This window comes from Sceloporus undulatus, chromosome 1 (assembly GCF_019175285.1).
Source record: "Sceloporus undulatus isolate JIND9_A2432 ecotype Alabama chromosome 1, SceUnd_v1.1, whole genome shotgun sequence".
Lineage (NCBI taxonomy): Eukaryota > Metazoa > Chordata > Lepidosauria > Squamata > Phrynosomatidae > Sceloporus > Sceloporus undulatus.
Genome location: NC_056522.1, coordinates 147,253,878 through 147,281,288, shown reverse-complemented (window position 1 = coordinate 147,281,288; position 27,411 = coordinate 147,253,878). Strand labels below are relative to the sequence as shown.

Sequence of the window (27,411 nt, the reverse complement as noted above, 5' to 3'; positions counted from 1 at the left end):
GCATCTCAGGTATCATTGTGCAGGGGACATGAATCATACAGAGAAATGTTTTATAAGTGTTGCTAAACTTGTAGTTCTTTATTGGAGAGGATATTTTCCATCTCCTTTTGGAGACAGCAGGGTTCACAGGAAAAAAAATTCCTTGCAGGTGTAGTGGAGAATGTCCATGGCAGGTATACTATTGACATGAACATTAATAGTTTAGAATGGGAATTTTCTAGGAGCCATAAAGCCAATGCTATTGATCTGGGAAAGGGATTGATCTGACCTATGTGCCAGGTGAACTGTGATCTGCTGGGATGCCTTCTGGTCTGATGTTTCCTTTCCTCTGCTGAAGACTATTCTGACACTACAGATGTAACTCCAGATTATTTTGGATATACAGAAAAACACAAATCCTTGGTGTGTTTCTTCCGCTTCTTTGGGCGTGTGAGAGTGCCTAGTGTCAGTATTAAATCAATGCTTCTCTCATGCCATTGGGAGTATAGAACTTTCTGAGAAAAGGCAGGAGTGGGCAGAGTGTGGGTTGCCTGCAGTCCCCCAGAGGCCTTAAAGAGATCCTCAGATCACCAATTTAAAAATAATAATAAAAAAGTAGCATGAGCCTTCCTCAGCATGAGGGCCAATTTCACTAAATCACTATATTTTGGAGTCAGGCTAAATGGTGGCGAGAGTGTCTCAGATTGGAAGCGACATCCATTGGCCTGTTCATGGGTGTAAAACAGTTCAAAGAGACCAAAAATAGTCCTCAATGCCTAGCATCATCTTGAGCAATTAATTGCCCTTAATGAAGTTGATATGAGATGCAATTTTGTCACTTTCCATCCTGCATAAACTCCACATTTTTGTATTTCCTGAAAAGTTATATTGGGTTTTGTTACAAATTGGCATTTCTACTCACTTTACAGTAGGATTTAATTGTAAAAATGGAGTGTAAGAGAGACAGTTGTACAATACTGCCTTGTAAAGATAAATGTCCAACAAGCTGTCAAAGTGGCTTAGATTCCAAAAGCTGGATTTTGTTCCAAGATTCCCTCGCTTTTAGCCATTTCACCAAACACTAGATTAACAGGGAAAATCAGTAGCTTAGTTGTGCCACTTCTCATTAATATAATCTGTGCCTGAGTTTCTCTCAAGTGCTGAACTGAACAACTTGACATGGAGAACCTCCCCCTTGTCCAATTACTTTCTAAACTATCTGTCAACTGATTGGCTTCAGTACAAGAGTGTGTACCTGCTGCATTGACTGAATCTGAACATGAAACTGTTACAGATCCATGATTTAAGAGTATTCTTGTCATCTTAATCACCAGATATTACTTGATTTTATTTAAAATCCTGTTTGAGACCTCTTTTTGTAACTTAAAAAATAAAATAAATACAACTGTAACATAATTGCCTTGTGAAGCATGTTCTCTAACATGATCAGAAAAGGCTTCCAGAATTGTCACACCTAAAATGAAAGAGGGCAAAATTATTGAATCTACAGCGTCGGGTGAAACCTGGGAACTACACAGAACACTTGCTCCACGTTATTTGGCTCATCATGGGATCCCTTACTACCATGTTTTTAAAAAATTATCTTGGAATTGGAGGTACTTGCACAGCAACTTCATTGCTCATGAACAATCAAATATTAAAATGCTGGAGACCAGTCATGGGGTAAGTCTGGCACCTCTTAGCTGCAATCCAGAAGGCTGAGGTCAATCTTGAAATAGACATAAGGGTAGTAATCTTGACTGCTTAGCTGTAAGCCAGGGATGTCCACAGAAGACTGGAAAAAGAGTCAAACAAATAAAATTTTCAGGTGTGTATGCAAGAGCTTTAGGACTCACTATAAAGACTGGTTTTATTGAATAGTTGAGGAATAGCTTCATTGCACTCACACCAGCAGCACTTCTGCAAACAAACTCCTTTTTAGGAACAGCAATATGTGGCTGTGAAGATGTTGGACTACAGCTCCCATCAGCCCAAGCAGTGGTAAGAGCTGATGAAAGCTGCAATCTAACATCCATCAGGACACTTGCTTCTCACTTCTGCTGTAATTAAAAAATACTATATGCAGTTGTTGACAGACTAAAAATTTCTTGGGTCTACAGAGAAAGACAACTCTTCAACAGAGAATAATCTTCAGTGCTAAGAACTGTCTCATTGAGTATGCAGAGAATGCACAAACAGAGGGCAAAAATATGGGAAGAACATGGGAGAGGCAGTAGAGCACTAACGTAAGAGCTTCAACTTTTAAAAGTGGTAGGAGCTCTTGCCATCTCAGATTTTGACCCTATTCGAGAGGACAGTAAATCTTTGAGAATTTGGAAAATCACTTTAAAAATTGGTTACATTTATAGTCCCTAAGGCCCACCCAACCACCACTATAATACATTGTTTTAAAAGTAATTTTACTTGGTCATTTCTGGAAAAATAACCAAAATAGTTACCACATAGTCAGGAGTTGTTTTAAGAAACAAGGTATTTTTAAGTAACTGGCCTGTGGTTGTAAACGTACCCTCTCATCAACCTTTTCATTACTTCAATATCCATAATAAAATACTATACACAGCATGAAAAAGCACTATAAAAGTGATATTCCAGCTCCACTGCTTAGTGAGGCCATACTTCTATAACTAAACTAAAGCAGTACAATTACATTGCAAAGTTCCCCCATAACAAGTTATAATTGTAATGCAATTCAAGTTTCTTCTTCACGGTCTCTCTATGTCAAACGTATGGGCCTGGGCCTGGGCCTGTGCAGAATCAAACTGTATTGTTTCTGCAATGTGTTTTGGATCCTTATATTGCATAACTGGACAACCATTTTCCACCTCTCGCTTCATGCACCACAGTTACACTTTTTTACAGAAAAAAAAGGGAGAATTAATTGCAAATCACTAATGAAGAAGCCAAAGAGAAGCATGTTCTAAGACTTGTCCACTTAAGCTCTCTGAAGCCCATTTTCAACCTAGTCAGATATTGCAGTAGGACAGAGGTATTCAGGATGTATGCAAAACTGTTTCTTATTCCTCTACACTTTTATAGCATCTTTTCAAAACCCAATATGAGTAAGATTATCAAATGTTAGAAAGGCTTCTTGCTTCATTGTGGTAACCTGACTTAATTGCATCTATTTGAGCTACAGGGAGTATGTCCAATGAAGAGAAAAAAATTGTATACTGAGAGATAAATGTACTTTTGATTGCACAACTACAGGTGTAGAAAGCAAATTTTCACTATATGTGGCTAGATGTTACAGTCCAAATGGCTTTGTTAAGCATCTTTAAGGCAAGTGTCAGCACAGTATGAAATATCATGCAAAATAAATGGCTATGGACAACCTAGGATGCATCTTTGTTGTTGTTGTGTGCCTTCAAATAATTTCTAACTTATGGAGACCCTCGGGTTGAAGCTATCATAGGGTTTTCTTGGCAAGTTTCTTCAGAGCGCATTTGCTATTGCCATCCTCTGAAGCTGAAAGCATGTGATTTGCCCAAAGTCATCCAGTGGGTTTCCACAGCTGAACCAGGATTCAACATCCAAGAAAAAAGTGAAACATTACCAAATAAATACTAAAAGCACTAAATCCATGCTTCTTAGTCATGCTTAAAATGGATGACATTTTGACATTCTTCTTGTTTGAAATTTAGGACATGTCCTGGAAAAGGAGGACATCTAGTCACCCTGACCAGGTTGTCTGCTCGGTATCCCTTAAGGCCCCGTGCTGCCCTCAGATGCATTTAAGGACTCTGCCCCTTCAATCAGGTCAAAGGAAGATTCTTCTATGCATAACATTGGGGAAGATGGGCATCATATTGTCCTCCTAGGCAGCAAAATATCACAGGTCAGACTAGATCTTCTGCCATGCTATTATGGCACTATTTGTTCATTCAAAGCTGCTGCTTCTATAACTACAATATGGGCTGTGAGAAATCTAAAACATCCAAACCTAATAGGACATAAAAGAAACCACTATGAAGAACGCAAAGATATAACTGTGTTAGTCTGTAGAATCAGTATGTAGAGAAATCTTGTAGCAGATCCCTACAAGATTGTTCTACGTTATGAACAATGGTGTATTTCTTACTTTTTGATTAACTGCTGTAAGGCAAACAATGGTGATAGATCAGAAATGGTGTCTTCCATTTCAGCACTTACATCCATGATACTGGCTGCTGCTACTTCATCCAGATGTTTGAAGACTGCATTAAGGACCTCTCTCAACCTCTTTGCAGATTTCTTGTTAGGCTGAATTAGCATTGCCTGGAAATTCACTGGTAGTCCATACCTTTAAAAATTGAATATATCCATTGACCAGTCAGCATGTTGGACCACATTCTGGGTGTAATTTCAAATACTGTTTATTTCAGCTATTTTCAATTTTTATTTGCAAACCTGTAGTCTAAGCTCCAGTTGTCATTGCCTCTTTTGCCTTATTAATGGCAACCTTGCTCCCCAACTTGCAACCCTAGATACTGCTGGGACTTAGCCAGCATGGCAGGTGCAATAAATGTTTCTGGGAGTTGTAGTCTTATAATATTCAGGGACAAGCAGGTTCAGAGCGAACTGAAACATCAAATTAAATTAACAGGTTTGCAATCAGCTTCCTTACCTCTATTATGAAGCGTATATTCACCATGATATAGCCAAAGCACTTATTGTTTTCATTCTCATTGTTTTCAATGGGAAACATTAAAAGCTTAAATCTCTTCCATTGAAATAAGTGGAGATCTGAATTAGTTTTGTTTTATACCTTGATTTAAGAAAAGTCTTACTTACCTGAGGACAGATTCAGAGAAAACTCTAAGAGCCTTTATATGAATCCAAGCCACAAACATCTCACTGAAGTTCACCTTTAACCAACGCAACAGTGGACCCTTGGATAATGAAAAAGGAAAAAAACCAGGTATATTATATTTGGTTGTTTTGGAGTGTGTGTGTGGATTCAATACCTATGCATCAAACTGTTGTTTGCTACGGGAATTTGTAAAGCTAATCTCTGGCTGAAGTCTTTTCATACAATATAAATACACTAATCCTGTGCACGCTATGTTCCCCTAGCTCTGTTCCACAGTCAACAAGTCATTCATGTGGATAAAATGGGAGAATGCTATATACAATTTAAAGGTATACCAGATAGATTGTCAATTATTTCATTTACTAGTGTGATTCCCACCTTTAGACTTCCAGCTGTTCCTGAATTACAGCTCCCAGAACCTCAGACCACTGGTCATGCTGGCCCAATCTTCCAGCAGTTGTAATCCAACATCTGGGGATTCATGGGTCAGTGCCAGATTATTAGTATTACCTGTATATCAAACAAATATTTCTGGGGAATGGGGTGCATCACCCAATCGTTGCAGGAGGAGCGCTGCTTAGTCCACCTGCTGCCAGTATTTTTACCACTACTGTGATGCCATTTCAATTTTCTCCCTAGGATTTTGGGAGAAATTCTGGGACTCCCCAGGAAGTTTGGTTATCAAATTTCAACCATCTTCAAGCTGGATTAGGCTCACAAGGAAGAGAATCCCTCTGAACCACGGTTCTGACCTAAAGCATCAACATGTCTTGCACTGTTTTTGCCCTGGCACTGTATCCCATCTCCACACATTGCCACAAAAGAGTCATTTTAATTGAGCTTCACTTTCCTATTTTTACACAGTTAAGGGTTGGGAGAACTCTGCAGTGCTGGAAAGGATGAAGGCAGAGTCTTAAGAAAAAACCCTAACAGGAGACGACTGAGAGAAACATCCATAGAATGAGGCTTTGAAGAAGAGAATAGTGTTGCTGCTACCTGCATTTGAAAAACTCACTAACAGGTGCAGAGCAAGCTTTAACTATGTGCCATTCCTCCCAGGCACTCTGTTGCAAGGCAGAAAATGGCATCCTTGGCTGAGGGAAGGGGATGATGGGGAATCCCCTTTTCGGAAACTGTTGAGTTGGCCAGATGGAGGAGGAGGAGGAGGAGACCATCACCATCACCACTGCCACCACAACCACCACATGCCCAGGCAAAGGCTATCATGAGCAATGGAAAATAACTATGAACAGAACCAACCCACTAGTGACCAGGTCTCCTTCTGACCCTTCCACCCAGAGCACACACATTCCAAGTCCCCAAGCTTTTTATCACACCTGTTAACAGGGAACACCAACCTACAAGCAAGTCTTATCTTCTCCTGCCTGGGGTATTAAAAAATAATCTGCTCTGGGTATCTAACATGCTAGGCAGACCACTTCTTTCAACTACTCTGACTTCACTGAATCCCATCTACCTGAAATACCATATAATGCATATAATACTTCACATACTTCACATGTAAGAGGATGTAGACTGTAGTTCATGAACTATACGTGTGTTTCAGAAGCCGCAGGGATTTTTGTTGTTTTAACGGTGCTGCTTGTTAACTGCACAGTTTTTAAACTAAAGTGTCATCCTCAGAGGAGCACAGAATATTCAGCTGGTCTAGATGTTATCTTTAGATACTATAGCATTATGTGTTTCAGTCTCCATCATAGAGAAGACAGTGCTCTAATCTACCTGACTCTTAGAGATGACACAGAAACCAATAAGAGTTAGGCAAAGGTATGCAACATGATGCAATGTACTCACATACTGTTGCTTCTTATCAGAAGCTAATTTCCTCATTTCTTCCTTTTCACATTTCAGTTCTTTCTCATCAAAGTAAAATTCCCGCACCATGAATCTTAAAAAAAAAAATAATGAAAAGGTATTGACATTCAGTATCCGTGCCTTATTAAACCTCTTGCCCCGTGTGTTTATGTGTATATATCCCTGCACATATTTAATCTAAATGCTACAGAACTAAGGCTTTGCCAAGAAGCAAAAACAAGCCCTGTCAGTGTAGCATGTTATCCAAGTAAGTCACTTCAGAAAAAGGATTAGAGCTTTGTAAACAAGCTCTTCTAAACACTAATCCTCTCCTCTCTGATGTGTCTGTATATCCAAGATGATACATCATTTTGTTACTATGGAATTTGACTTATTAGGTTCAGCTGTACATCTGTAATAAAAGATTTATCATTTTTCCTCTAAGAAACTCAGAGTGTCAATTTTAATTTCACAAAAGCTCTGTGAAAATGGTTGATTTGAAGATGGTGGCATCAAGCCAACATAAATGTGTAGTGACTTCAGATACAATCTTGAACATGACAGGCATTATTTCCAGGGAGACATGCAAAAAATTGCACAATATTATCGAAAAATACATGGTGCAAGTGAGTTGCATTTGGTTGGTACACTTCCTCAGGGTAAAGTCTTTTGACATTGAAAACTTTTGTAATTGTATGAGAAAGTGGAGTAGCTGTTGCTCCTTGTGGAGCTAATTTGCAGTATTCTCTGATCAGAAACCATGACCTACAAGGCATTTTCAGTCATGATGATCCTAAATATGCTTGCTCTCCTTTCCTCAATTATATAGTGTGAATTAATTGGCGAGAATTAACATTTTTCCTTAAAAAACCACATTTCTCTCTTTTCTGGTCCTGATCTTACACAACAATAGTAGGTATGACAATGCCTTTTAATGGGTTTGACACCAGATTAAAATGTAGAATGATGGTGTGCTCTTACTAAAGAATTAAATATTGGTGGAACTGAGCACCTATCTTCCTGGCTTCACTAGGGTACATTTGGATTTTTAAAAATATGTTATTCCTAGTCTTCCTTTGGAATACTAATAGAAAATAAACATCACTTGTTCTCTCTTGCTTTGGCCTTAAAGTCATCCATCACTTTTCGGAATAGTGTTACAGTGAACAGTCCTCCTTCTGTATCTTCAGTAATCATCCTGTTGGAATAAAATACACATATTGATTTTTTGCTCTTTCTTTGATGTCTTTCTGCATGAAGTGCCTCCAACAGTTAGCACTTAACAGTAATAAAAATAAAAATACTATCCAATAAGCAAGCTGGTGATTTCTTGGCCAGTTTACTTTCTCAGCAGTCTCTTAATTAGGAAATGCTACAAATACTATCATGCGTTGTATTGCTATAAACAAGTTTCCCCTTCCTTCCCCTTCCTCAATGTACTTTTGCTGTCATCAGATTATAGGAAAGAATTTCAGGGCATTTCAAAAAGTAAAAGCAAGTTATAAACACCACCACCTCATACACCCAAGAAATTGCTATTTGTTTCTTTCACAAGACTATGGCTGATCAGTGACATTTTGCTGCCCAAAGCAGAAGAGAAGATGGCATTCCATCCAGTTTCATGTGCAGACCTGATCAGGAATTGTAATTAGATATTCAGCATTTCCACATTACTACCATCCAGGAAAAGGTGCTGGAAGTGGTTGCCTTGTTTTTGTTTAATGGAAGGCCCAGTCCTGCCTATGGTGAGAATGAGGCCTCTCCCAAGCAGGCATCTTCAACTCCACCTTTCTAAGAACGTTTGAGTGTCATGCCCAGGGAGTATGATGCTAAGGGGTAGCATTTTTCTTCAAAAACCCTAAAGCAACAGGAGCCGTGTCCTTTGCTGTATCTGATTACCCAAATCACTATTTGCCCTAGTTGACTACCTCTCAATAAACCTTAATTCCTGCACATACTTCAGTCCAGTAGAAGGGGAGGCTCCCAGGTTATTGGAAGAGCTTTACATGAATTATCCAAAGTGATGAACCTATTCCGTACCTTGGATAGCTCCTTTAACATTTGGAGCATAGCAAATGCACAACCCTACTGACACAAAAGTCATGAGCCGCCACGGCTCCAAAATTCCATATTTCCATGATATCCATATAGGGAATATTGGGAAATGTTTCTAAGTAACTTAATATCATGTTAAGCTCAGCTTCACCAAAGCAAGATATGCAGAAAGGACGCGAACCCTGCTAAATGCCAGAGTAAAGAATTTGTTTGCTTTCTATATTAATCTGAATCCTCATTCAAATTCATTGTTTCCCAGATCTATGCTTTACTATCAGGGCCCTTGAAGCTGCCACTGGGATGATACAGAATCTGTAGACAAAAGCTAATAAATACAGTCAAACCATTAATTATCATTATAAATTAAGAATGGAATGAAGGTCAAGATGGAATGCGTGAAAAACAAGCCTGTTCAGAAATCTCAACTTACTTTGTAGACCGCGGTACCACCATATCAGAAAGTGATTCGTAGGTTTTTTGCCACTGTACATAGCTTGACCTATATCAAGAAAGTTGGGGTTGTTTATACAGCAAAAATGTTTTTAGTACAACTTGTTTTTCCTAAGTCCATGTAAGTTCAATTAATGAAGTGAAAAATAAGCTGCCATCTATACATGCCAGGCACCCAGGCTTGCACCACCAAAACCTGGAAGGATTAGAATTGTTCAGCTCTGTTTAACAGATTTCTTAATGGCGCAACTAAGAACAAGCTCTAAGACATTTGGGAAATAGATCAACAGATCTATTTAGATCAGCTTCTGGCAATGGGAACGAGACAGCAAGCACACACTGTGGTGCTCTCCAGTAGAGTAAAACTCCATGCCCCAAGTTGCAGAAGAATTTAGACCACCTCTGCTATGGGAGGGGGGGGGGTCACTATTATCTAGGCTATTTCAATCCCTCTTTTTTAAGACACTCTGTCTTACAGTCAGCCCCAAACGAAGAGCTTAGAATAGACTAAAAACTCTGTTGGTGCACAGTTTAACCCACTGCCTAAATAAAGGGTAGAGAAATTGTTTCTCCCCAGTGCAAGTGGGCACAAGTGGCCCACCCCTGGCTTAAATAGTCTACCTGTCTGAGTTGACATGATGCTGGAGGCAGGAAGACTTACCCTTTTAGAGGCTGGGGCTTCAGTGTCCATGATGCACCAGACCTGCACCTTTTCCAACTAATATCTGGTCCCACATAGGTTCCATCTTACCTACATCTTCTTTTCAACATCTGCCTGAAGCTACTGAGTGAAGTTGTCAGAGATACAAGCTGAGGAACTCTGCCTCTTGTTATCAAGAACCCCTAATAGGTTGTATGAATGAGCCCTACTTTTTATTCCAAAATACATTATATTACACTGTTAATTTAGCTGCTTTGAGTTTACTTCATAAAGAAAATCAGATTATAAATTCTAAAAGATAAAATAAACAGCTCCTGGTTCTAGTATTGTGTTTTCAGTCTCTCTCTCTCTCTCTTTCTCTCTGTTTAAGTGTTCATATTTTACATGCAGTATGCATGCACTAAATGCAGTCTGGTGCAGGACAGTAGTTAACAAAGTGAGTTACCATACAGTGCCAAGCTCAAATCTTGCTTTACTTAGCAATTTAGCAGGTAACTAGTAATGGGTTTGCACTCAATTTCATATCTATAAAATGGGGATAATACTGAACTTCCTGGCAGGCTGAGAAGATTACTAACATAACAAGTATAAAATATTTCATGGCCTGTAAAGCAGGATTGAATAGGTAGTCCTTCACATGTTGCTGGACTGAAACTCCCATCAGCCACAGTCAGCATAGCTAGCAATGAGGAATGAAGGGAGCTGAAGTCCAACAACATTTGGATAGGAACATATTCCGCATTCTTTCTATTCACGTTATATAAATGTATGTATTGTGATTATAAACATTGACAAGACAGCAAAGTTTTGCTTACTTGGGAACTACAACAAGTAGAGTGATGAGATATTCAGAATTCAACACAAAGTCTTCTTTGTTCACTATGTCCGTTAAAGTACGTGTCAAAAGATTTCCCCTATGGAAAAGACAAAAGACAAAAATAAGAGAGAGTGATATAACCAAGTTCTGACATTATGGTCAGAATTCACGTAGGGTTTTCAACATTTTTAGGAAATTGACTTGAGTCTGCATAATTAATTTCTATTTTGCTTTTTTGCCATCAAATACACAATTAATCCAGTCCACATGATCTATCTGTAAAGCTATATCCCAGTGTACTCAACACATTAGGGTCCCATGATCATTTCAAATTAATGGCCACATACAGGTGCTGCTCACTAATATTTTCATAAACTCATATATACATACATGTTTTTCCTTTCCAGATTCTGAAGATTTCCTTTGATGTTGTTGTACACAGCTGCTCGGCTTTTCAAGTCTGTTTCTATTTGTGTAATTTGCTGAATATAAAAAAAAGAGAGAAAAAGGTCCAAGGGAACAATTGTAGTTAGCAGATTTATATATCATCCCGAATGCACAAATCTACAGTGAATATGGATTATATTGTTCACCCAGCTGGACAACTGTAAGCCAAAGTAGTTCTGATGTCAAATACATATTTGCATTTAATGTACAGGCTTTTACTAATACAAACAGTATTTTCCACAGCCATGGAAAATAGGATTTGCTCAAGCTAATTGTGCAGGATGTGATGGCAAAGAAATACAGTGGCTTTCCATGCAAAAATATGGCTTTCCATGCAATATTTGACATGTGGTAACCTGATTTAATTCTCCGTCCCGCTTCTCAAAGCACCTTGGGAACAGTAGTTCAGGGGAGTGCATTGGAGCAATCCTTCTCAAAGTATATGATGTGGTAGACTGAGTTCCCCTTCTCCCTTAATGTGCCAGGGACCAGTACCATATTTGTGCCATTGGCTATGGCTTGTTTTTTTGTTCCTTGGAAAATCACTGCAAACCAGCAGCCATTGAAGGGGCGCTGATCTAGAAACTACCATTCTCAATCGTACTCCACTAGAGCTGTCTAGCATAGAACTTAAGAATCCCTCACTAAATCACAAATGCCAGAATTCCAGAGCATGGAACCATACAGTTGAAGTGGTATCAAAATGATACTGTATAACAGTGTAGTGTAAATACACTTAGTACATGCTTAGAACGGGCCAAATGAAGTCAGAGGGAGTGAAGGCAGTCATGGCTACACTCACAGATATCCACAGCTCTACATTAAGCATGACTAGATGTGGATTCAGCAGCTCGTAATGCTTGATTGTGATTCTGTGAAAGTGCAGTAGTCACAAAATTCACTGACTTTAATAACAAAACAACATCTTGTTCCTGTGAACTGATTTTTGTAAGAGTGATTTTTCCATATGAAAGAGAGTGAAAGATTATATTACCTTTGCTAATGTTTCTGAGATATTCTTCAGTGGCTGTTTTATGGGGTACTTAGCCATATCCCACTCAAACCTTGTCAGGTAGCTAATCAGGTCAACTGAAAAGATATGAGTAAACACAGTAATAGCACATTTATAAATAATAAAAAGGCATGGGCAACTGTTGTCTTGCTTTTTGCAATTATTCCCATGTTTTCATTATCACATGTCATCATGTAAGCAGATTCAGGTCATCTGATCATTTTTATGTAAACTGTATGGTTTAGGGGTGGGAATAATGTGGCCCTCCAGATACTGTTGGACTGAATTTCTCAGCAGCCTTTGTTACCATAGCTCTAGACAAGAATCCTGGAATCTGCAGTCCAACAAAATCAGGACAGCTGCACAATTCCCACCTCTGGTGCAGATGGCCTCTTGTATATTAATCCAGGGAAGTCATCTTTTAAAAATCAGCACACTATATGAAATGTCACATAGGATTTATCCTAGCAGTTGAAATCCCATCACAGATAGCTTTGACCCGAGTATCCAATTTGAATGGAATACCTTCTGGTATCATTAGAGATCTACAGTGCCAAAGCACTATCTTTCATGTACGCCATGATGTGTCCAGTCTGTCTCTGTTGTGTATGTTGCCTTGCCAGGGCTTTGACCTCAAAGACATGCTGTAAATATTTTTGATTTTAAAAAAGCACTGTGTCTAAATCTCACCTGACTGAAATCCTAATTCAAATAGAGAGGAGTTTTGTCAATAACCTCATGGTGGTGTGAACTGTTTCAAAAATATGCATCCTTGCATCTGTTTCCAACCCATTCATCTCCATATCTTGGAGATGGGACCCAAATCTAAACATGTGTCACGGGACACATTGAGAGAATTGGTTGTGGTTGGGCCCTGAGAGATCTCTCCAGCTGCCTATTCTTGACCCATAACTGCGAGAGCCCTGCAGACATCATGCCTTATTATGCACTGCACTTTCAACAACCTCTTCTTCCATGGTATGAAACTTGTTCCTTTTCTGTATCTGCATCCATTTTGCTAGAGTCTCTAGCTCTTGAAAGAGTCACTTTACCATCTTAGATTTCCTGGGTGTGGAAAATCTGACATGCACAGAAAGAACCAGGTACAAAAAGTCCTGGTACATAGAGATGCCATCTTTAGTGCTGTCATATAAAGTATGCATGAGAATGCCAATAAACTTATTAAGAACTGTTTCCTCTGAAAGTGTACTCACTCTGTCCATCTGTGTCTAGTTTGGGGCTTGTACACAGCACAGACTGACTAGTGTATATGAGATCATGCAGTCCCCCTGCTCCCTTTGAATATTTTTGCAGATGAGAAATGAATTTATTGTTTAAATGCACATGGGGAATACTATATATACTCATGTAAAAGTCTAGAAATTTTAGTCAAAAATTTGACCCAAAAATCTGGGTTGACTTATCCATGGGTCAATGTAAGTATTGTACTTTCACTCTTATGTATATATTAAAAGGAGCCATCCTCTTTCTCTGAATAGAGTGTTAAAAAGTGAGAGATTAGTCCATCCTGGGAGCACCAAAAACAAGCATGGATCCCCTCTACTCTCTCATCCATCCAGCCTTTTAGGATAAGCACAAACAGTTATGCCTGTCAGAATTTTCTAAGTTCTTTGGCATCATTTTCCTTTGCATCATCCTTTACATCCTTTGTTACATGCCCCTACATTTTACCCCTGACTTATCCATGGGTCATATCAAAATCCATAATTTTGGCCCCAAAAACCTGTCCTCGAATTATACATGAAGTTGACTTATAATCAAGTATATATGGTATTTGCATTCTGTGACACCTGGGGGAACTATTTTACTTGTCTAGGCAAAATATGTTTGTCACAGTGTCAGAGTAATAACAGTTAATTTAAGGACTAGAATCCTGTAATCCAGTCAGCAATTAAGAGCCAGGAGGATGTACTGCAGGCACTTATAAACAATGTATTTAAGTTATTTTATGAATGTCCCATTTTGAAGGAGCTGCTTGTCTGAAAGTATTAGATCCATTCACAGAAAAGTGTACATAGAGACTTAACTTTCAAGCAAAAAAATTAAATATGGACAATAACAATACAGTACATGGAAGTGCCAGAGGATCATTATATAAGAGTTCCTTATGTTTTGATATTTTGTACTTAATTAACAACATTTGCTACTATGTTCTTTTGTCTATCTTCTCTGCTTCAGTCATAGACAATAGCTATTTTTAATTTCTCTGTTAGGATCTCTTCCAGAGTTGATTTATTTAAAACCACTTAGATTTTAAAATAAAAAGCCCAGTTTAAGTCATTTGTTTACATAAAGTGTCCAATTTGAAATTCACATATTTCTATAATAATAATAATGGTGATGAAATTCATATATTTCCTGAATAAGCATGTAATTATACTTGAAAATACATTGATTTGCTTGTGTTCTCTAGCAAGTGGATACTGAGAAGCTCTTGATTCTGGAGGTAATTTCCAGTCAACACGAATTGTTACTCTGATAACTTTATTTTTCATGCATTTGTCTAATGTCCTTTAAAAGTTGTCCAAGGGTTCATCCAAACTGTAGAACTAATGCAGTTTGACACCAACTGACTACCATGGCTCCAACCTATTAAATCTTGGGATTTGTAGTTTTGTGAGGCTCCAGCACTCTTTGGCAGATAAAGCTAAAGACTTTGTAAAACTATAAATACCAGGATTCTGTAGGATGGAGCTGCAGTACTTAAAGTGGTGTCAAACTGTATTATTTCTACAGTGTAGATGCAACCCCAGTTGGCTAGCATCACCATATCCTGAGGCAGTGAATCTGACACTTCCTGTTTCTCTCTTGAATCTCCAACTATCTAACTTTATTGAATGACCTGTTCTGGATGCTCTATATACTGTACTTTCCTTTGATGTGAATGGGTCTTTGAAATTGGAACAAACAAGTCCAATGAAGTTAGTGACAAAACTCATAACCTGATCAGCTTCCATCTACATTTTATAACACAAAAGTGCAGGGTTAAACTAGACATTTTAACATTCAGTTGCCATCAAAATCAGCAACTGCACATCTAAATCTATCCTGTCACAACCTACCTCATGTCACGTCCCAAATTTTCTACCCTTTCCCACTGGCAGCCAATGACTGAAAGAGGTGGCCAGGGAAGAAAAGATATTGTGACATGACAATATGCTGTAATGTCTACTAAATATTGGGATGGAGATAAGAGACGACTGATTTTGTATTTCTCCTGCAGCAACTGCATGTTTCCCGTTGTGTCTATTTTGGCCCTCAGTTAGGCAGTCTCTACTTTTCTAATCTATGAATAAAAGTTTATATTAAAACACTTTTTGGAGAATCAAGAGCACGGGTATTTTTTAAGTCCAGGACAAAGTGATCACAGGAAGGCAGTTTTCACCACACGGTCGGTCTGGTTAGACATGCAGAGTGGTTAGAAGTGGAAATAAAGATTAGGGTAAAGAGGAAACAGAAGGTTGGAGGAGTAGGCAAACCTGCTGTAATCTGAATCATAGGGAGATGGTGATCAAGCTACGAGGCTGTTACTAGAGAAATCCATCGTAACCTGATCACTGTACCCCTACAGTCCGACAAGAGACTCAACCCTCTCGTTAAACACAACATGCACATGCTTGCAAAACACACAACTGTCACCCATATTCTACATACTCTTTAGACATTTCACTTTATTCTTCGCTCCTGAAATATAGTAAGTGTGATCATTAAACGTTAAAAAATAAAATTAAGCATAATATATACAACAGACACTATACCAAAAAATACAATTCTCCTCTGGTCTTTCCACTTGAGAGAAAGTACTACTGTTAAAAACTGACCATCAGAACACAGGAATGGTCAAAGATGTGACTGCTCAGACTTCTTTAAAGAATTAAAATCCTAGCCAGGGCCAACTCTACATCTGAGGTTTTGGGCAAAGCATCCTTCAGGGGACTCTTCTTTGTCTGTCAGTCATGCCAGTTTTTTAAACAGTGCTGTCCAGCTTATGGGTCTGATCATACTTTTAATTTCCCATAATGCTCGAAAGTGAAATAAATAAAGTGATAAGGGGCCTGTACAGAATGGCACTTTGTAATGGCCTGAGCCTGAATTAGGGTTGCCCGAGGACTTAGCATTTACACGCTGCAAGCTACAATTAACAGAATAAATGTGAATCAAAAGAACTGGATTCTAGATTATGTTATATGAAAACATATCCAAATCCTTCCGAACCATGGAACCTTTGTCTTCTACATCTAAAGTAATGTAGTTTGGTGTGTGTACCTGTATTACTTAGAAGATTGGTTTGCTCCCAGTTGAGGGGGGGAAAATAAGAATTTGCATCTTGATGCATGCCCGACTAGATAACATGCACCATGATGACACACTCCAAACGGCGCAGCCCTTATGGCATCTCTGTAATGCCAGAAATAGCTCCTTTTTCCAGCAAGTTGGGGGTGTGGCATCTGGTTGCCACATCCCCAACCCAGAGCCGCCCCTGTTGGGCTATCTGTTGAGCCCCTAAGTCTAATTTCCCACAAGTGATTAAGTCAGTGAGAAATCCTTGTAATACTAGGCCAGGGTCGTTGTTTAAGATACATAGTACCATGCAGGATAGATATCACAAAGAGGCACCAGGATGCCAGCTTCTAGCATTGTTTCAGATCCTACCAAGAAGCTTTTGTTAATGAGTTCTGGAATTAAGTTTCCCAGCCACATTCTCCTTTGTCCATCAAAGGCGTCACAACTTTTCTGTGGCACAGAGTTTAGACACGCAGCTCCGAAGAAACGGGGGGAAAGCCACCATCGCTCCAGCAAGGGTGACTTTTTGCCAGCTCCAAAAGGAGCAGCTTTCTGTCACTTCTCTTGGAGCCGGCAAATCTCCGGATTGGGGCCACAGCATATGGTTGCTGCAGCCTTGATTTTGAGGCTTACTCAAAGGCAAGTTGCTCCTTTGGGGCCATCTGCTTAACCCCTTAATGAAGAATTATATTCCTAGGAGAGAAGTGCATAAGTAGTCACACTGGGGGACCTGTGGGGATGCACATTTTCATCATGCAGACAGAGGAGTGGGGGAAATTAAATCACATCACGCACTAAGAGTGTTAAGAATCTGCCCTTAAGACAGAAATTGATTTTGGGAGCAGTATTTTCTAAAAGTGGAAGTGCTGCCCAGTTACTAAACTTATGGATGTATTCATTCCCACTTTTTTTTGTTTTGTTGGAAACTTGGGTGAAAACAACGGCCGCATTCCCACTTAAAAATAAATCACTTCTGATTCGAATTGATGGATTAGTTTGGCAGCAGAGCTTAATTCACAACTACATTTGCCCCAATCGCATTTTCTTGCTGCAAAACAACCCACTTGTGGTTCCCATTGATGAATGAATGGATTCAAAATGGACTTGCTGCAGCCGGCCAAATGGCAAATTTTAAGTGATTCTGATTTGTATCTGGTTCACACATGCACTGAATCGATTTAGAATCACAGAATCGTAGAGTTGGAAGAGACCACAAGAGCCATCCAGTACAAACCCCTGCCATGCAGGAACTCTCAATCAAAGTATCCTCGACAGATGGCCATCCAAAAAGTTGCAGAAAAAATCAGTGTCAAAAAGATGTGTGTTAAATGGGTCTAGTGTATGGTCCCCTCTCCGAATCGCTTTAGCGATTCGGTTCAAGTGTGAACCAGAGTCATTTAAATCACTTGAAACCGATTTAAAACATAGTGGGAATGAGGCTGTTAAGACCAAAAACACAAGCAGCATATCAAGAATATTCCAGTTTTGTCTGACATACCTCCATTTGCCAGTAGGTTTTCCTGAACTTTATCTTTGGAGTCTTCCAAAACCTCTCCAATATACTGGGCAATTTTCTTTATTACACTTCATGCAATACAGAATGGTAAAAAGAACATAAAAAATGAATGAGAAAATCATGAAAGGACTGGCAGCAAAAATACCACAAACCAATGCAATTCAGAGTTACCAGGTGCAGGCCCTGAAATAGCTGATTATTGCTTGAAAAGCAAGATTGACATGAAGTGTGCAATGCATTGTGCAGTCCATACAGCATTATAGTAGGAAAAGCAGAAACAGGGTTTGGATCTGGCTGGTTTATAGACTGAAGTCCACATGCAGCCAAGCAGGGAGAAAGTACTTCTGTTCATGGACAGCTTTTTAAAATGTAGCCAGAGCTTGTGGGGGATTTTGGCCTGTTGATGCCATATCCCCCACTCATCAGGCTTCCCTGTTCCCTCTGGATTTAGCTGCAGTCTTTACTATAGCTAGTACACAGTGTCACGTAATTTAGTTCTTTGGTCTGGGGGAACTATAACTCCTCCAGTGTCCCAAGTTGTTGCAGTGTGACTTCAAGTCGTTTCAGACTTATGGCAACCCTAAGGTAAACCTATCATGGGAATTTCTTGGCCAGATTTGTCTAGAAGAAGTTTTCCATTGCGTTTCTCTGAGGATGAGAGAATGTGACTTGCCCCAATTCACCCAGTGGGTGTCATGTCTGAGCGGAGAATTGAATCCTGGCCTCCAGAGTCCTAGTCTAACACTCAAACCACTTTGCCACACTGACCTACTTCTTTAATTTACTTCTTTTCACCTGGCAAATTTTAAAACAAATTTAAAGATGAAAAGACCCCATAACTAGGGGAACAAATAAAAAACAAATGGGCAGAAAGCATCAGAAGTTTGCATCCTACTTTACAATGACATGGAAAAATACTCAGTCTCACTGTGTAAATAAGTAATAAAAGTACATGGAAGCAACAGACCCTGCAGACTCTCACTCTTTCTGTGCTGTCCTGCCGAGAAGCAGTGCAGACAGGTTTCTGCTGCCTAGCTAGGTTTACCAGCAAGCCTCACATGTGTTGATCTAATAACAGATCCATCAAGAGTAAGTTGCTCAGGAGCACCAAATGCAAATACGTTTCTCATTTGCACAGCTTCCAGACCAATCACCTTCTGTTTGGGACCTGTAATATTAACCCTTATAAACCTTTGCAAAGCCCTACATCATCATAGTCTCTTGCCAGTGGCTGCTGTACCTTGAGGAAGCTGCTTTTCAGCACAATTATGAGTAAAGCATGAGTTGTGAGAAGTTGCTGGTTCAGTTCTCACCTGAGCTTATGAAGATGCTTACTCAGAAATAAGGAACAAAGGCTCACTCCCAAGTAAGCCAGCTCAGGAATGGAGCTAGTCCTAAAGATTGTATCCCCATCAGACAATAAGCTTCTTTGAACAAGATGGGACTCCTTTTCTGAGTAAACCTGCCTAAAACTTCTTTCACACAGGCTGGATCCCCACTGCAGAAATAATTCAGTTTGAAACCCTTTTAATGGCTATGGCTCAATGCTATGGAATTTTGGAAACTGTAGTTCGTTGTTGCATCAGAGCTCTCAGAGAAGGCTAAATGTCTCACAAAACTACAATTCCCTAGCACTGAGTCATGGCAGTTAAAGTGGTTTCAGACTGGATTATTTCTGCAGTCTGGATGCAGTCACAGTTAATCTGAAAGCTGCAGCTAGATCCCTTTGCATTTTAGAATTGTGTTTTAAATGACCTTAGAGGGACTGCAGCTCAGTGGCAGAATATACCAGAGGTGAGCAGAAGCAAAGAGGCCACTACAACAGCCTTGGATAACACACACAGCTGGTTGGGGATGATGGGAATTGTAGTGCAACAATATGATCAAGCTAAATCACACTTCTATATTCCTGGCTGACATAATTAGGCTGTGTCTACTAGTGGCAACCCTTACCAATATAGCAGAGACATCAACTCAACTCATATGCTTCTGGACTGACAGCAGAGCTACACCTAGGACTACAGTAGGAGATACAAGAAGAAATGGTTTAGAGAAGGAGAAAAAGAGCTGGAAGACTTCTGAAAAGAAGAGCTGGCTCTAAAAAAATAGTGCAGAACACAGGTATTTACCCTAATGAATCTTGTTGTAGTCACTGGGGTGCCTTTCATATTCCTGTAATGTTTTATCCCTGTCCCTAGTCTGAGCAGAACCATCTCACTTTAGATCAGCATAACACAGAACAGAACAGAACAGAAAACATAAGATACATGCTGTACCATGCATACAAAGGGATGTGCCTGCCTACCCTCAGTGTAAATTCCACCACCTACGCTGACCTTAAGGATTCCATTATTATTGTCAAGTTAGGTAGGAAAGGCAGGATCTGGACCTTATTAAGGGCAACTTGTCTTTAAGGACAATAAAGTCATGCCTGTCCATCCTGGCTGAATGCTAAGGATGGGCTTGAACAAGTCAGAGTTAGGTTAATACAGGAACACTGTGTCCTGTAAAAACAACATCCGCTTGATGTTTGTGTGTAGTAAATAAAATCTATTTTACCTTTCAGCAAAGCTATCAAGTTTCCCCAACTCATCTGAGAGGCCAACAAGAGCATCCAGTGTTCCCACCTGCAGAAAGAACCACAAGTGGACTCAGCATGAACAAGTCAGTGATTGGCCATATTTTGCCAGATTTTAGTGGCCTTTCTTTGAGAGCCAGGATCTTCCATGTTATCCAGTTGGTAAGGACATTCACGGAAAACCTGAGAGGACTTTTCCCTTGAATGGAAAATGCTTGCAATGCATCATATTAGACAGTCTATTCTAAGTATGGAAAGATATGTTTTTGTCTTATGATTATGAGGAATTGTGGTTTGTTTCAATTTTTTTGTTCCTTAGTTGCTCAAAATATGAATGCCATTAAGTACAGCCCTGAGTACTTAATGTGCATTAAAAGGTTTGCTTCCAACATTCAATCGGAAGAAAACTTAGGGAGCATTCACACATGAAATAACCGGTGTGAAACCTGATTATTTTCGTGGCATCACACTTGCCCCGATTGCACTTGGGTGCCGTTTGCGGGTGGGGGGGGCATGGAAAACCCACTTAAATGAATGTATTTGACACCCAGGTCCTTAAGTGGTCTTTTTTTAAGAACTGTAATGATCCACATCTTTGGCAAGTAAGCTGTCGAACGTACGGATCGTGCTGCAATCGTTCCCCAGAAAAGGAGGCACATCCATTTTAAAACCGAATGGGGCAAGTGTGAATGCAGCAGGTTAAAATACCATGGAGAGATTCAGAATGAAAGTTCTAGGGGAACATCAGTTGCCTCACCGTGGGGAGTCTGCAATCTCCTTGGGACAAAAAAAATATGGTGAATGCCCCCTCAGGCTGCATCCACCACTGAAGACAACTCCGTTGGACAGCACTCCCATGACTCTATCATACAGAATCCTAGGTCTGTATTTGGTGTGTCAGTCTGTGTGGTCAGAGAGCTCTGGTGTCTCATCAAACTATAAATCCCCAGGATTCAGTAGGACAGAGTCCTAGGCATTTAAATGGTATCATTCTGCAGCATGGATACATCCTAAGCTCTCATCCATAATCTCTGATATGCATCCTCCCCAAACTAACTAAACACAACAGTGGGGGAGCCAGATAATTGGTCACATCTGTTCTTCTTGATGTGCTACAGATTCCTGAAAACAGAGGAAGTTATCTTTAAGGCCATGACACATCACTTCGTAATGTCACCATGCTTATAAATCACAGCCCTTTACGGAAGTAAGATGGTTAACAAAATGCAGCTTGCACACACACAAAAAGCTAGTGAACTAGCAGGAAACAACCACATCAATATTAATAAGATATCAGAGGTTCTGCATGCTGGGGCTGGATAATGAAACCCCCTCAAAACATGGTTCTAATCTAGAGAATATATTTGGAAGTTTCCATAAATACAAAGCTGTCATTTAAAATATAATGACTAGATATGTCAAAAGCTTAATGTACACTCAACAAATTATGGTTTCAGTTGATTAACATAAGCAGAATGTAACCCAACGAGATTATGAATTGATATACCAGCTTCCCATACCTGATATTCTAGACTACAAACCTCCCATTATCCTGTCAAACTGACCATGCTATCTGGAGCTGTTAAGTGTGGGACAGATGCATAGAGAACACACCAGCAGGGGAAGGCAGCTACACAGGCTGTAGTGTGGGAGTAAGTCCTAATGAAGTGAACAGGAACCTACTCCTAAGTAAACACACATAGGACTAAAATGTGAGATGGGGTGGGAATTGTGTGGCACTCCAGAATGGCCAACTCCAGCATTCTAATAATTTGCTATTCTAGTTGAGACATCACTGGGAGATGCAATCACCAGCATCAGGGAGCTGTATAAAGCCATATCCTTGCCACAAGATGTTTGTAACAGCTCAATCCTATAGTCTGGTCAGAAAGAAGTAAGTTACTCCCAGGCTTACTTGGAAGGAAGTGCAACAGATCAACCTCTATCAACACTTGCTTGGGAGTCAAACTCTACTGAAGTCCAATTATAATGAGAAGTATGATTGTAAGAAGTCCAAACTATTTCAGCAAACCTTTTTGAATTCCTCTGGCGAGGTGCTGCTTAATATACCCACAGAAGGAGAAGAGCAACACACCCCACTTTTCAGGATGCTCCACACTGGTTAATTGGGATCCTTTCCCTGCCATGACTATTTGATTACAAAAAGATGTTTGATTACAAAAAAAAGCTTGTCCCCCAGGTAACAGGTGGTGGAATATTAAGATAATAAATATATTTTCTCTACCGGCAACCAATCGACAGTTTAATCACCACAGAACAGGGACCGCTTTCCACCCAATGTAGAACAGGGACCTGCTTTCATCCCCATGTCAAATCACCTCCATAATTTCGGTACTGCAGTACAGATCTAGACTAATAGAAGGTGATGGTGGGGCAGAAATGTGACTGTCTCCCCCTGCCCCTTCCATGTTTGTTCTGTTCTGGTTTCTTTCCTCCTCCCAGCTTTTACCCCATCTTTACCTGAGGGTCAGGGATAATGAACTTGCTGTTGGTGACAGGTTGCTTTGGACGTCACAGTATGCACTATCCCAGGCCACCATGTTCGCCTTTCCCCAGGTGCTGAAATTAACCAGAATCTGACATGGCTCAGTGGTCCCTTCAACCTGAAATCACTGCAGCCAAACAAAGGGGGTGAAATGGGAGAAATAACAAAATTTAGGAAATAATTACATTAGTCAGCGCTCTCGCCTTTTCAGATTAACTTTTTCAAAATGGTGCAGGAGGATTAGTTTTTCAGTGGATTGAGAAATGTTAAATCACATTTCAGTGTGAATGAGTATGAAAGTGTCACCCTCCCCGAAGGTCAGTGTAAGGCTGTAGTAGTCCTTTTTTCTCTGCTGGGGGTTGTTTCATCTGGTCTGTGGGTAAGCAAGAGTTGGCAGTCACAAGGTCACTGATGCCTGGAGCAATTCAAATGTTTGCAAAAGTAATCATCCAAGATGTTATCAATCCATCCCAAGAGAAGTCGCATGACTGTAATGCAACTACTTTTAAGGCTGCTCATCCTCATACACACTCATGGGAATAAGCCCCTCTGAACTCAGTGGGACTTATGACTGTAAGTGAACACATATGGCTGCAACCTAAAAAAATTGTTATTATCTTCAGGTGAAGGGATCCTAAGATAAACCTCCCACTGCGACCATAATTAAACTGTCATCAAGAGGAAAAGGGAAAACATTTCCCTATCCTAGAAAAAACGAAACCTGCTACTGGAATATTGTTGTTTGAATACTATACTAAGCCTTAAACAGTTTGTTGTTGTTATGTGCCTTCCAATCATTCCATATGGTGAACCTAAGGCGACCTGAGGCTGAGAGAGGTGACTTGCCCAAGGTCACCCAGTGGCAGAAGGTGGAATTGAACCTGATCTCAGTTTCATGCGCCCAAACACTTAAACCACTATGACACACTGTCCTCTTAACAAGCAGGATAAAATTAACAGACATCCGAAACAGCAAATTATGATAATTTACCCTCCTCACTGTATTTCTGAACTTAGGAACTGTGTCTGAACTACAGGCTATGCTTATGTGTTTGACCAAGGCTGTTACTTTTTCCTAAGTGGAAGACAGCAGCGATCTCTCAAGGTCATGTCTTACATTACTCTTTGTACGAGGAGAGGAGAGAAAACCAACTCCTGGGTATAAATATACAGAACAGTAATTTATAAATGAGTGTACTGTATAAATATGTGGTGTTTGCGGACAAAGTGCAGATGACAGGCACTGGCCCTTTTCAGAACCCTCGCTTGCATTTATGATGCCTGCAAAAAGCCTGAGAGTACAGACATGTTTAGACAACGGACCTTGCATTCACGTGGACACCTGGATTTCTGAGTACAAAAAGTGACTGTTGGTGCCTCGAATCATTTCTGAATTATGGCGACCCTAAGACAAACCTATACGGGGGTTTCTTGGCATGCATTTCTCAGAGGAGGTTTGCCATTGCCTCCCCGAGGCTGAGAAGCATGGACTTGGCCAAAGTCACCCAGTGGTATTCCCGCCAAACTGAGAATTGAACCCGGTCCCCAGAATTGTAGTCCAACACTCAACACCACTAAGCCCATGATGCTCTCACAAAAAGTTAACCTCAAGCATATCACACACTGACTTCCTTCCCACCTTGATAGACTTCTAATTAGGAAGTTATTTTTTACATCTACAATGGAGGGTGTTTCCTCCCTGCAGAAACAGTGCCTTCCCCTGCAGCCAATGACTGCAGGGTATAAACCTGTGCTGTAATCCATATTTCAGTCACTGATTAATCAGGACTTGCTCTAAATAGAGAACAAACGTGGGTATAAACTAGGGATATATCAAAATGCATCTTCAGAGGTCTGCTTGCACCTCGAATCAACCTTTTATTATTTTGTTCCCATCAAGCAGCTCTTTAAATCAGGCTACTTCGAATTAACATAATAAAACTCACCAAAGGGTTGATCCTATCACACATATTGTTGTTGTTGTTGTATTATGAACACTTTATTTCTCCTTCTAATCCTATACAAATTCTTCCTTGGGGCAGGCAACAAACAAGGACAGATCTGCATCTGCGCTGCAAAAATAATGCAGTTTGATCCCCCGTTAACTGCCATGGCCCTATCCTAACAGCATCCTGTGATCTGTAGTTTGGTAGGGCACCAACACTCAGTGGCACTGAGGGCTTCTCTGGAAACTAACAATCCCAGGATCCTACAAGACAGAGTTAAAAACACTTCAAATGGTGCCAAACTGCATTATTATACATTGCAGATGCACATATAGAGGGTAGCCACACTGAAAAAAATTAAAGCTGCATGACTGCCATGGCTGGATCCTCAGAATCCTGGGACCTTGGGTGAGACACGACAGCCGGTAGTCAGAGAGATCTGGTGCCTCACCAAACTACATACTCCCAGGATTTTGTAGGATAGATCATGAAAGTCAAATGGTGTCCTTGTTGTGTGTGTGCCTCCCAAAGCGTTCCAACTATGGCTACACCTTTATATAATAAATATAATAATAAACTTATTTGTATAACCGCCCTCTGAAAAATCAGAAGGCTGCAGGGGTTTTCATAGCAAGAGAGGTTGCTATGGCCTTCCATTGAGGCGCCTGAGCGAGTGTGACTTCCTCAAAGGTCACCAGTGGGTTTGCCAAGCGGAAATCGGAGAATCCAGCGTATAGGTCCAAAACACACTCCAGAAATAATCCAGTCTGAGAACTGCTTTAACTGCTAAGGATCTGGAAACTGTAGTTTTGTGATACAATCAAAGATATGCCCATGTTAGTCAATAGAATCGGTAGTAGACAAAATCTTGGAGCACCTTGAGGAAAATGAAAGAAAGCAGTGGCGCAGAGCTTCCTAGACTAAGTCGAGTTTCCTCAGCAAGCCTTTACGTGGATGGTCCTGGTTTCACTGTGTGTCTGCTTTCAACTCCAGCAAATGCACCTGAGGTCTAGGAAAGCTGCATGCTGCCAACTTCTTTCTTTCAGTGAGTCTCAAAGGTACAAGATCTCTCTACAATAGTTTTGTTACCCTTTTACCTTCTCTGCCAGGAGAGTCTAGTTTCACAACAACTCCGTCAGTCCCAGGATTCAGGGCCAGTTAAACCGTTCCAACTGGATAATTTCTACAGTGTGTTTGTTTGCGACCGTAGCCAAACACTCACGATTCCTGGGCGAGGTATCTAACGAGATGAAGGGGGCGATACCATAACCATCAGCTGAGGAGCGTGAGAGAGTGTGCCCAAAGGTCACCCAGGGGGTTTCTGCAGTGACAGTGGACAGTCAAAGCGCCCCCCCCCCCGACTGAAAAGCTTGAGGAGGGAGCGTGGAGAAGGAAGGACGAAGAAGCACGGAAGCGAATCTGGTCTCCAGGAGAGTCATCTCAACCCACACCTGCAAACAGTAATCCCGCTGAGACTACTTTACAACTGGCCTTGGCTCACTGCTAAGAATTCTGGCAAACTGAGTTTGTGATCCAGTTCACAAGACTATAGCCTGTGCTTACGTCTGTGGAACAGTCTGTAGCGGCGAAAATCTTGTCGAACCTTGAGACTGGACTGAAAGAAAGAAGTTGGCCCAGCACGGCAAGCTTTGTTAGCACTTCCAGTCTACTCCTCCAGTTGGCCAGTTCAGAGATCAATCATAATAATAATAATCCAACAACACACAACAACAACACACAACAAGAAACACCACCACAATCATGAGAGCAGATCTTGTGGCCCCTTGGAGACTAAAAACTAAAGAGAATAGTTTGGCCAGCAGGAAGGCGCTTCCTAAACTTCACCCCAACCCTCCAGATGCATTTAGTGGAGTGGTCCTAGGTTCCCACACAGCAAATGCATCTGCAGGAGAGAGTAGATGAACAGTCTAGGGCAACTCATGGCCCAATCCCCGAGAGGCCGGACAGAGAGACGTGTGGACTTGCCCCAAGGGCGGGGTATGCCAGTGGACCAGTCGGGGACCAAACCGATCCCCCCCCCCTGAGACTGAAGAGCTTGAGGGGGGAGGGAAGGAAGGACGGAAGGGAAGTTAGTTCTCCCTTGGCCCAGGCTCCTGGGCTGCCCAGTTCCCTTCCTGGTGCTCTGTACAGGTGAGCAGGAGGATGGCTGCAGGCTGGGGCTCCGTTGCTGAGCTGCCCTCTGCATTTTGCAAGGCTGCCTTGGTTGATGATGGAGAATCAATGCGCTGGAGCGCACTCATCTGATTTCCTTTCTCCTCCTCTTCTCCTTTCTCCTCACGCCATCCTCTTCTTCTTTCCATCATCCTTTGCCATCCGCCCACACCTCCCAGTCCACCACAACTCCCCAGCGGTGTCCCCGGCGTAACTGCTCCACCAACTCTGCCTCTGTGCCAGAGTTGCCTCTTTCTGTGTGGCTGGACCGTCTTCTGGGGACCCTAAGGAAACCTGTCATGTCGGGTTCCTGGCCAGTATGATACTGGCCTATTCATTTTT

General features: G+C 40.8%; 1 protein-coding gene across 1 annotated transcript; it reads right to left on the bottom strand.

Annotated features, from left to right (window-relative positions):
• Positions 1-33: 33 nt before the first annotated feature.
• On the bottom strand, positions 34-27,370 carry ATP6V1C2 (ATPase H+ transporting V1 subunit C2). The gene is made up of 12 exons (XM_042457602.1): positions 27,242-27,370; positions 20,427-20,494; positions 17,850-17,935; positions 12,029-12,123; positions 10,978-11,069; positions 10,586-10,684; positions 9,090-9,158; positions 7,710-7,802; positions 6,605-6,698; positions 4,771-4,868; positions 4,150-4,279; positions 34-1,774 (listed from the first exon to the last, which is right to left on the bottom strand). The coding sequence occupies exons 1-12, from the start codon at positions 27,368-27,370 to the stop codon at positions 1,679-1,681; spliced, it is 1,149 nt and encodes a 382-aa protein (XP_042313536.1). The 3' UTR covers positions 34-1,678.
• Positions 27,371-27,411: the final 41 nt, after the last annotated feature.

Coding starts and splice junctions, on each gene's coding strand:
- ATP6V1C2 (XM_042457602.1), bottom strand. CDS start 27,370: ATGACAGGTTTCCTTAGGGTCCCCAGAAGACGGTCCAGCCACACAGAA. Junction 17,936..20,426: donor CTTGATAGCTTTGCTGAAAG/GTAAAATAGATT, acceptor TATTGCATGAAG/TGTAATAAAGAAAATTGCCC. Junction 12,124..17,849: donor AAACCTACTGGCAAATGGAG/GTATGTCAGACA, acceptor ATATCTTTTCAG/TTGACCTGATTAGCTACCTG.